This window comes from Neoarius graeffei, chromosome 9 (genome assembly GCF_027579695.1).
Source record: "Neoarius graeffei isolate fNeoGra1 chromosome 9, fNeoGra1.pri, whole genome shotgun sequence".
Classification (NCBI taxonomy): domain Eukaryota; kingdom Metazoa; phylum Chordata; class Actinopteri; order Siluriformes; family Ariidae; genus Neoarius; species Neoarius graeffei.
The window spans coordinates 58,726,801-58,738,685 of NC_083577.1; the positions used below are offsets into that span (position 1 = coordinate 58,726,801).

General features: G+C 39.5%; 1 protein-coding gene across 1 annotated transcript; it reads left to right on the plus strand.

Moving 5' to 3' along the window:
• The first annotated feature begins 3,905 nt into the window (after nucleotides 1-3,905).
• tsn (translin) lies at nucleotides 3,906-6,841 on the plus strand. Its single transcript, XM_060928785.1, has 6 exons — nucleotides 3,906-4,183; nucleotides 4,458-4,551; nucleotides 5,697-5,793; nucleotides 5,908-6,023; nucleotides 6,108-6,187; nucleotides 6,266-6,841. Exons 1-6 carry the CDS (start codon nucleotides 4,118-4,120, stop codon nucleotides 6,494-6,496), a joined length of 684 nt encoding a protein of 227 aa, XP_060784768.1. The 5' UTR covers nucleotides 3,906-4,117; the 3' UTR covers nucleotides 6,497-6,841.
• The last annotated feature ends 5,044 nt before the right edge of the window (nucleotides 6,842-11,885 follow it).

Here is an 11,885-nt window from a genome sequence, read left to right on the forward strand (position 1 = left end):
AACTAATATGGTTATGAATATGCTGTAAACCCATAATTGTCATTTTGTACATTATATAGAGTTAGTTACTGGTAACTAAAAATCTGGTTCATATTCATTTTGGAAAGTTATCTAAGGCGAGTGAAGACTAGATGGTGTTGGTGGTGCAGTTATCATTATTATCTGTTAAAAGGAAAGTTGAAAATGTATTTACTTAAATTACTAATAATGTAAAACATAATTATGTGACTAAAGCATGCATTCCTAAGCTGCTTAGCCAAGGTTATGCTCCAGGAGGACCTCACTGAGCTCTGATTTGAAACATGGGATGTTTGTTGATGAATTTTGACTGTTCACTAATCTCTCTAATGTATGTAAAATACATACTATTTAATTTGTATAATTAATTATATACAGCAAGGGCGTCAGAAGCATTTTTAATGGGGGGGGGGGGGGGGGGACACACTGGCGGGGGTCTGGGGGTCCTCCCCCAGAAAATTTTTAATTAATTAGATGCCATTTCCTGCATTCTGGTGTATTTTTAACAGGTTTTTAAACACCTAATTTTACCTACAAAAGTCACTTAATTCAATGACTATTTTAGAGACTCAACAATAAGTCCTCATTCAACTAGTCCATATATTCATCAGCCTGTTTTTAAACCCACTGCTCTGCCTAAGATAATGAGATGAATGTGACACAATTTATCACCAACAATGACTTTATGGGCGCATTTTACTTTTTATTTTGTGTTTCCTTTTTTATTTAGTTTTAGATGGAACACAACATTGCCACTGTGCCAAGCAATAGTGACACTCAACTGTATGTTATTCATAATTTCATACAATTAACAGGCATGACATGGCATCATGCAAACTTCATAACACACAATCACAGTGTCAAGCAACGGTGACATAAAAAACTTCACACAATGAACAGGTGCAATTTTGTTCACCACCAACAGTGACTTTAGTGGGTGCATTTTACTTTTTTCCAATTTAGTGATACTCATAACAAAAATGACATGGCATCATGCAGCCTTCATAACACAAAATTACACTGGGTCAAGCAACGACACATAAAAGAGAACTTCACACAATGAACAAGTGCAGTTTTGTCAACCTACATGCAATGGTGGTACTACAGTAACATTTACAGATTAGTATAACAAATAGATTTATAGATAACTCCTTCTTACATTGGTGCCACCACAATTTCTACCACTTCATAATGTTTATCCCCCTTTCCTTCACAATCCACCTGGAATAACATTCATCTCTCTCCATTGCTTTCCTTTCTACTGTTCCTTCCCCATACACTGATGTTACCCATGTTACTTTCCAGAAAACTACACGCGGTGAGTTGTTGTAGGGAACGCCCGGAAAACCCGGAGTGGATTTTCAGTGGTATGTGTATTCTCTTATCAATCAAGTGGAATGGATTCTTTCACGAAGCAATAGAAATGTTGCTGGGCATGGGCGGATCTACCGGGGTGGCATAGGGTGGCAAATGCCACCCTAAAAGAAAGCCTTGCCACCCCTGCTGCCACCCCAGTTGGAAGCGACGAATTCAAAGAAAAATTACGGCCAATCTGACATTTACGTGTGTGAATTTCCAATGTCCGGCTGCGGCAAATGCAGCACGAGATAACGCCAGAGATTGGTTGCTTTGGAAAATTGAGAGGCGCGAAGCGAGGGAGCCAGGAGTCGCGAGGAAAGGAGACACGGGAGGAAAGAGGTAAAAGCTGATTAACTATCTATCAAGAAATGAAATTATAATGAATGAACAGTGCTAGCATAGTTGCGATGCTGATTTTGGCTCATAAAGTCTTATTTGCGATCGACTATGACAGAAAAGAGACTATCAAGTTTGGCTGTACTCAGCATTGAATCAAAGCACACAAAAGCATTAGATCTTGATAAATTTGTGAAGCGTTTTGCTGAGCAACATGGAAATCGCCGCATTCAGCTGTTGTAGGCATGACAAGATCATGTTATGCTCACTGGTGAGCCTTTACAAAGCGTGAGAAAAAAAACTATAAAATGTGACACTGGTGTAAATGGTTTAAATCATGCTGAACTTGAAGCAGTGTTGTTATTGTTGTTGTTTTTTAGTGTCTGTTCTTTTGCATATACAGTATAAAACTGTCCAGAAACGGTATAGACCTCATCTGAGAACGTGTGTTCTTCGTGAACAATAAAAGCATGAGATTAAGTTTGTCTGTATGAGTTTGTAAATGGCAGCCCGTGCCCTTTTGTAGTGTGTACATACTATTTGTCATCAAACTGTGATAACTGTGATTAAATTCAGTATCTGTGATTAAATTCAGCAAAAAGTAGACTGGGGTAATACGCCCCCATGGGGTAATACGCCCCCGGCCTGTTTTACCCAAAATAACCACCAGATGGCGCAAAGTTACATTTCTATTGTTGCTATGGACTGGCTTGTCAACGGGGATATACAAATATCCACTGTGGATCGCATATCAGCAACGCAGCGGAGAGAAATCAAATTTCATGGTAAGTGATATAATTTTCAGATATCAGTAAAACTATTTAGATAGCTGCTATTTCATCAGATATCACAGCTGTGTATGTGGTATGAGTAGACAAGTCAGTACGTAAAAAAAAATACATTAGGTATAAAAAGTTGAATCACATTTTGAAAGTAAGACCCTTTTTTGTAAAAGTGTAGTCTGTGGGGTAAAACGCCCCCTTAATGGCGGGGTAAATGGCCCCCAGGTGGCATCGTTTCCTTTTATCATAATTACTGTATTTCATACATTTGTGAATAACAGATACATAGTTTTTAATAACATCTCGCTTACCTGGTTGAGTAAAGCAAGTAATTTGAACTTAATATTAAAAATAATTGAAATAAAAAAAATTAAATTAAAATGCGAAATATAATAAAATAATGCATCTATTCATTAATTCAGGGATATTTTCTTGTTTCTTTCACATTATAGGCTTAAGTAAACACTTTTGCTATCCAAACAGCTTTTTTTGAGTGAGGGGGCCTATTACCCCACTGGGGGGGGTAAAAGGCCCCCTTGGCACAATCTTATCTCATTATCTCTAGCCGCTTTATCCTTCTACAGGGTCGCAGGCAAGCTGGAGCCTATCCCAGCTGACTACGGGCGAAAGGCGGGGTACACCCTGGACAAGTCGCCAGGTCATCACAGGGCTGACACATAGACACAGACAACCATTCACACTCACATTCACACCTATGGTCAATTTAGAGTCACCAGTTAACCTAACCTGCATGTCTTTGGACTGTGGGGGAAACCGGAGCACCCGGAGGAAACCCACGCGGACACGGGGAGAACATGCAAACTCCACACAGAAAGGCCCTCGCCGGCCCCGGGGCTCGAACCCAGGACCTTCTTGCTGTGAGGCGACAGCGCTAACCACTACACCACCGTGCCGCCTGGCACAATGTTTGTTTTTGTTAAAAAGAAATTAAGTATTAACTTTAGGCAAACTTTAGGTGGCATTATTGTTCTTGTCACTGTTGTCAAAAACTATGATTAAAACTAAACACATGGTTCATTTCAACTTGGAGAAAAACTGAATTTTCCTTAAGGGGGGCTTTTTCCCCCACTCTACGTCTGTAATACGTTGCCACCCCTCAAAAATTCCTGCCCCCCTCTTGCCATCCCATAAATATTTTTCTAGATCCGCCCCTGGAGCTGGGTGAACTAATATTTTATGTTAAATGTTGGGGGGGGGGGGGGGCAAACGAAGAACTATGAAATGTGAAGGGGGCACGTCCCCTTCACATTCAATGGTGGCGACACCCATGATATACACAAATTACTGTATAAAGTTTCAGAAGCATTTCAAAAAATCCGCAGAATGAGCTCACGTGGTAAAGGAGAGCCCGCATTGCAGTGACGTCATCACTACGCGACTATCAGGGGATGGGCTTTTCAAGAAGAGCACGTTGATGACTTAGAATGGTTCTTCGCTTGGACTACAGGAGAGAAAGGAAGGCCGGAGCGTAATATTACAGCTTGTGGTGATTTTATTTCTTTAGTTTCTTGTTCTGTCTCACGCTATACTTCACACTTGTTCCAGCGAGTTATATTCGCCCCGTTGTTGAAGTCGTGCTGAAGAACTTCTACGAGGTAGCCATGTCAGTTCCAGAGATGTTTAGCTACATCCAGGGTTTTTTAACTGCAGATCAAGATATTCGCGAGGTAAGGTGGAATAGTTCATGCTCATTAACAGGTGAATATGTCTAAAACATGTGATCGTCTAAATGTTAAATAAGTAAAGCAGTTTTAGCTGAAAGCCACGTATACAATTTCGTGGAATCGTGGTTCGAAAACATGTTTACACAGTTGTGGGACTGGATCAGGTTTAACAACATGGTCATTAGTTACCTACCTGCAAAGCAGCAAAAGGTTTAACCTTTTCCCAGTCAGAGCATTGTTCCTGTTAGAAAATATATGCCTCCTTTTTTTCTTGTAGGACATAAGAAAAGTTGTCCAAATGCTTGAGCAGACTGCCAGAGAGACACTCACCATCCTTCAAAGTGTCCACCAACCAAGTGGCTTCAAAGACAGTAAGTGGACAATCATTAGAACTATTTTCTCATGATTAACAGTGTTCATTCAATAAGAATTTTTGCAACTATAATACTAGGTCCAGAAATAACATCTGTAAAACCACTGCTAATAGGAGATGGGGACATTGGTCCACCATTAACTTTGCTGCCGATGGCTGGAACTCCTTAGATCTCTCTTAGAGAACCGCCTACTTTAACAGCTTTCAAGAGTGGCCTAGCTAGAGCTTCAATTTAACGTATAAACGAGTATTTATCTCATCTCATTATCTCTAGCTGCTTTATCCTATTCTACAGGGTCGCAGGCAAGCTGGAGCCTATCCCAGCTGACTACGGGCGAAAGGCGGGGTACACCCTGGACAAGTCGCCAGGTCATCACAGGGCTGACACATAGACACAGACAACCATTCACACTCACATTCCGAGTATCTATTGCTACTGTATTATTCATGTCGACAGGGTCCTTTTGAGTTGATCTTTTATGATGAGCTGGAAGGGATTCTGGTGATTGATGGTGGTGTAGTATGATTGCAGTGATCTTATTTTACTTTTGGAAAAGTAATGTAGAATTTAGCTATTTTAGTTATAATTACATTTGTAATGTATTTATATTGGGGCGGCACGGTGGTGTAGTGGTTAGCACTGTCGCCTCACAGCAAGAAGGTCCTGGGTTTGAGCCCCGGGGCCGGCGAGGGCCCTTCTGTGTGGAGTTTGCATGTTCTCCCCGTGTCCACGTGGGTTTCCTCCAGGTGCTCCGGTTTCCCCCACAGTCCAAAGACATGCAGGTTAGGTTAACTGGTGACTCTAAAGTGACCGTAGGTGTGAATGTGAGTGTGAATGGTTGTCTGTGTCAGCCCTGTGATGACCTGGCGACTTGTCCAGGGTGTACCCCGCCTTTCGCCCGTAGTCAGCTGGGATAGGCTCCAGCTTGCCTGCGACCTTGTAGAAGGATAAAGCGGCTAGAGATAATGAGATGAGATGTATTTATATTGTTTACATGTTTATATTGGAGGACCCCTCTGTACATCATCCCCCAGTGATGTTGGCTTCATCAATAAAGAAATAATAAAAAAATATAATAATATTATTTCAACAGTTGACCATAATACTGTAGGAGTATATAATAGTCTGTGCTTTCCCACCAGTTCCCAACAAGTGTCTGAAGGCCAGGGAGCTGTTTTGTACCGTTCAAACCCAAATTGGTGAGCTGAAAACAAAGTTCCCTGTGGAGCAGTATTACAGGTCAGTGTAGAAACTCCTATGGCATATATAGTGTAATGTGAAGAAGTTTTACCTGAATTGGTATTCATTTTTATGAACCACCTAGCAAAGCAATATTGAATTAACTTTGCCCAGGTTTCATGAGCACTGGAGGTTTGTTCTGCAGCGCCTGACGTTTCTTGCTGCTTTTGTGGTTTATTTGGAGAGCGAGTCCTTGGTGACACGAGAGGAGGTGGCAAAAATACTTGGAAGTATGTATTATGATTTTCCTTTAAGTTTTTTATATGGCTTCTTGTTGAATGTCTTGATAAAGCAACAACTTCTGGTGTGTACAGTTGAAGTGGACAGAGAAAAAGGATTCCATTTAGACCTTGAAGATTATCTAGCGGGGATTCTTATTTTGGCCAGTGAACTGGTAAGACATTTAACTGTCAGGTCTTTTGAAGGATTTTTGTAACGTGTCACAAGCTAAAATCTATTTTTAACTCCACAGTCAAGGTTGGCAGTCAATAGTGTAACAGCTGGAGACTATGGACGGCCTCTTCGTATCTCAAATTTCATCAACGAACTTGATTCTGGTTTTCGCCTGCTGAATCTGAAAAATGACCCACTTCGTAAACGCTATGATGGTCTCAAGTATGACGTGAAGAAGATAGAGGAGGTAGTGTATGACCTATCTATCCGTGGCCTTGCAAAGGAGCAGGAAGCCGGGGGAGATAAGTAGAGACGAGAGGAACAGAAGAGGCCTTGGGGCAAATACCCTGGCTGGGATTCTCCATGAGTGCAAGAATGGAGATTTAACCTGCCAGTGGGCAGGCACATGGAGGAAAAGAAAATCGGATGGAGGTGTTGAAGCCCCAGTAGCCTTTGACAGTGGTGTGGATTTTATAGCCAACTGTCTGCCCTAGTGGAAAGCTGTTTAGGCCTGATAAAAATGTGAGAAGCTGTGAAATGGAGGAAGTTTACTCATGTACAGTTCATCTGTATGCTTGGGTGGATGTCATTTTGCTATTCTTTATTGTTCTGTGCTGGTTATCATCACCCCCCCCCCCTCCCTTTTTTTTTTTTTTTTTATTAAAACATTGTATAAACATTGGATGTGGTTGACACTGGGATGAGGTGATTTTTAAAATATTTAATTTTTAATTTTTTGCTCAAGATCACTGAGGTCTGTAATATTATTGATTGTACAATAAGTGAAAGTGAGTTATGGTAAAAAAATGTGACCTACAGTGTTTTTTTTTTTTTTTTTTTTTTTTTTTAAATATAAATAACTTGTACTGAGGTGGGAGTAAGACGAAGCTGTACCTGTCTATGGAAGTGATTAGAATGATTCAGCTAAACTACACAAAGCTGCTACTTTTGAGAAAAATATTTGAATATTTCTACATCTGGGTTTTTTCTTTCCCTCTCCCTCCCCTCTTCAGTACAGACATATTCACAAGAATAGAGGTGCACATTTATCAGTGTTCTTTTCAAGCCCTAATACTTTTGATATGAAGAATTTTTATTCAGAACATTTCTGCTTAAAAATAGTTTTGCACGTTTTGCTTGTATGGTGACTGAAAAGATGATACATGGAAAGGCAAAGTATGTTCTTTCCTGAAGGTGACAGTATTGCTCGATTCCCCCTCTCTACAATCTTGTCAGTATGCTTCTGCTCTCATGGATGCTCTCAGATACATTTTTCAAAACTTATTTATAAGTAACGTTAGATTATGGCATGTTCTGTATGGTCTGAAGACAGCAGTTTTGTAAAACTACACTTCTCATAGTCCTCAGATTCAAAAATTCAGTTTTTTTTTTTGTGAAAGCAGTTATTGTTTGGTTACTTGATATGTAATGTTGAGCCATGCATGTGATTGGCCTGTTTTATAAATGTATGCCTAAGTCCTATTTGACACAATACATTGAAGTACCTATTTTGACTTCAACACTAGTCCAAAGGTGTCAGCAGTAATAATATGCACTTTTCCTCATGGAATGATGTCTGTATATTACTACTGAATTAATTTGACTTACGAGTCTCTTTCACTCACTGTGTTAAAATTGTGAATTAAAATGCATCACAAATAAACTCCTTTTTAGTAAACATGTACCTAATGAAAAAAATTCACTCATTCTTGTTCATTTATATTTAATATAATTCACCACTTTTTACACATGGAAAATATTAAATTAGGTTTTATAAATAAAGAAAAGAACAGCAGGTTTGGTCTCAGTTAAAAAAAAAAATGTTAAACCCCTCTTCGACTGAGTAATATACTGTAGAAGCTGCAGTGTTTATGATGCCATTGATGATTCATTTTTGTAATGAAAAAAAGTTCTACCTCTGTAGGCATATATTAATAATTCATGTCTACCAGTGTAAATGCTAACTTAAATAATCTGAATTATGGCAGCATTTTCTGGACTTTTATTCAAGTGCTAATTAAAAAAAATGGTAGTTTAAACTGTGTTTGCAATTGCGGTTCCCTCATGAGTCTACATAAGAGATAATTATAATTCAATTGCAAAACGGGGATTCATATTTGTTCCTCTGCACAGCAGTTAATGCAATTAATACCAAAATTAAACTGCAAAATCTATTAGAATTTTATTTTTAATATCTGTTCGATGTTTGCACTGTATTGAAAAAGCAATAACAATCTGGACATTTGGAATTGCACTTTCCTGTCTTTTGATATGCCTGGGACAAAATAAAACACCTTTACAAGCCTGTATGTATTTACATATTCATTGAACTAGACCTGTCAGTCATGTGCTCTAGGTGGGATTTTGAATGGACATTTCATGTTTCAGAGGAAGTGATGTCTGACTAAAAGGCATGCACAGCCGGTCTTCCCAGCTCAGTCTGTTTGTTTTATACCGAGAAAATAAGGGCCTTTTTCCATGCTGCAGCAAGTCCACTTGTAATTCTGGCTGGAGTTAAAACTCTAGTTGATGGGCATTTATAGCACTCTTTAGCAAGTGAAATAGGTGAGCTGGATTTTTCTAAGCAAACTGTCAGTGCATTTTCTCATATATAAGCTTTATATGTTTAAAATGTAGAAGAAGCAGCTTTTATTTGTCACATGTACACTCAAACATCGCATATTTCCTGTGAACTGAAGGATGAAATGCATCAATAAAAATGTTAGGAATATTGTAACTACAGAAAATTTCAGAAAACGTACACTATATATACACACACACACACCATCTGCTTTATTAGGAACACCTGTACCTCTGCTCATTTATGCAGCACAATGCATACAATCATGCAGATACAGGTCAAGGGCTTAATGTTCACATCAAACATCAGAACTAGGAAAAATTGTGATCTCTGTGACAAAAGTGGCATGGTTGTTGGTGCCAGACGAGCTGGTTTGAGTATTTCAGAAACTGCTGATCTGCTGGGATTTTTATATACAACAGATTGAGTGAGCGACAGTTCTGTAGGTGGAAACACCTTGTTGATAAGAAAGGTCAAAGAAAATGGCCAGGGGTGGGTTTCCCAAAAACCTCTTAACGCTAAGAACATCTTAACTAGGAGAGAGAGTTCATTGTGATGCTCGCTCTACCATTTAACAATGATCTTTGTGCTACGATGCTTTTGGGAAACCCACCCCAGATTAGTTCAAGCTGCCAGGAAGGATATAGTAATTCATATAATCACTCTTTACAACCATGGCAAGCAGAAAAGCATCTCAGCATGAATAAAATATCGAACCTTGAGGTGGATGGGCTACAACAGCAGAAGACCTGATCAGGTTCCACTCCTGTCAACCAAGATCAGGAATCTGAGGCGCTCATGGGTACAGCCTCACAGAAACCGGACAGTTGAAGATTAGAAAAAGAAAATCACTTGGTCTTTTTCCAGTCTTCAGCTGTTCAGTTTGGGTGAGCTTGTACCCATGAGAGCTTCAGATTCATGATCTTGGCTGACAGGAGTGGAACCAGATGTGGTCTTCTGCTGTTGTAGCCCATCCGCCTCAAGGTTTGATATTTTGTTCATGCTGAGATGCTGTTCTGCTCGCCATTGTTGTAAAGATAAATTATTTGAGTTACTATAGACTTCCTGTCAGCTCAGACCAGTCTGGTCACGCTTCTCTGGTCTGTCTCAACAACATCCTCAGCTCATAGGATGTTTTTTACACCACTTTGTCTAAACTCTAGAGACTGTTGTGTGAAAATCCCAGGAGCTCAGCAGTTTCTGAAATACTCAAACTAGGCCTTCTGGTACTAACAATCATGTAACAGTTAAAGTCACAGAGATCATTTTTTTTTTCTTTCATTCTGATGTTTGATGTGAACATTAACTGAAGCTCTATACCTGTATCTGCTTGATTTTATGCATGGAGCTGCTGCCACATGATTGGGTGATGCAAGTTTGATGCAAGTCAGCATTGCTGAGAATGGTTTTTGTGAAAACTTCAAACTGCCAAGAGGAAAACAATGAAATCCATTCGGGCTGAAAGAAGAAATCAGTCGTAAAATGTCATTCATGGCCAGCATTAAAATAACCTGCGCAATTGTTACCTCCATATATATATTTTTTAATATTGCAGGAAAGTCTGCAAGCACCTCTACAAGTTTATACTTCCTCTGAAACACATCTTTTTTGAAAAAAGTCCCTCTGAATATCCCGTTGATAGCATTGGGATGAGAAAGTGCCATCGCAAATGTAAGAATCACTATTACTTTTTTAATATGGCAGAATCTGTTTAGAAAAAGCTTAGATGCTGAAACTTAAATTACACTGCTGTGCACAAAAATGCAAATACATGTTTGACAATGGTGTAGTGGTTAGCACTGTCGCCTCACAGCAAGAAGGTCCGGGTTCGAGCCCAGTGGCCGACGGGGGCCTTTCTGTGTGGAGTTTGCATGTTCTCCCAGTGTCCACGTGGGTTTCCTCCGGGTGCTCCGGTTTCCCCCACAGTCCAAAGACATGCAGGTTAGGCTAATTGGTGGCTCTAAATTGACCGTAGGTGTGAATGTGTGTGTGAATGGTTGTTTGTCTCTATGTGTCAGCCCTGCGATGACCTGGCGACTTGTCCAGGGTGTACCCCGCCTCTCGCCTATAGTCAGCTGGGATAGGCTCCAGCTTGCCCACGACCCTGCACAGGATAAGCGGCTACGGATCATGGATGGATGGATGTTTGACAATTTAATTTGACTTATATTATGCATGCTCATAAGTGAAATGCATAAGAAAATACATGTTTAAAACACAAATTATATTTATCATTAGAACATAATTTGGAAAATGCCACACTAGATGATTTGGTTGATGGATATTGCTCGTCAACCATCAACTTTCTTGTAAAGCTTTGAAAATAAGGAGTAAAGCTTTTAATAAAAACAAATATTCCCACATGACAGACTAAAGTGCATTCAACAGAAAATAAGACTTTTTATCAGCTTGACAGAGATGATTGGAGAAGTTTGGAGAATGATAAATTTTCTCATAAGATTTCATTGGAGTGGGAGAGACTGGCTCTGAGGTGTCAGGAGGCAATCAAATGAAAGGCACACGGGTTTTTTTCTTCTTCTTATCAATTATCAAATGACCAACTGAACAATATTTCTTGATGGAAGATCTCTTTCTGACACTCCAATATTTAAAGTTACTGCTACTATATCATGACCAGATGCAGTTTTACCATGACCTTTAGTGTGGCAACAGCAATTAATGAAATCTACATAACTGGTTAATGAAAAGACTTGCTACTATATATGTAAATAAAACAAATGTTATGTTTATCTTACTGCAGTGTGTCAGTAAGGTTCATGGTGAATTAAAGCCAGCATTACTGTAGCTACAATATGCTTGTTCATTATTGCTGCTTGGTTCCCCAGCACAGTGCTAATAATGCAGGTATTTGGGTATTTTAAGATTCAGATGTCGTGAGAAGCTCATTAAAATGTAACTACAGTGACACATACACAAACTGCCTTGGACACTTCACTGGTAGTGGGAATGGAACATTTTGTCATTTTTCACATTACTGAAAAGAGAGGAAGAGGGCTGTGACATATATTAAAGGAAAAAAAAACACATGGAATCTGGCTCAGTCTTCACACATTACACTAATAGTCACTTTTGTGCGTCTTTGTTGAAAAGGATTTCT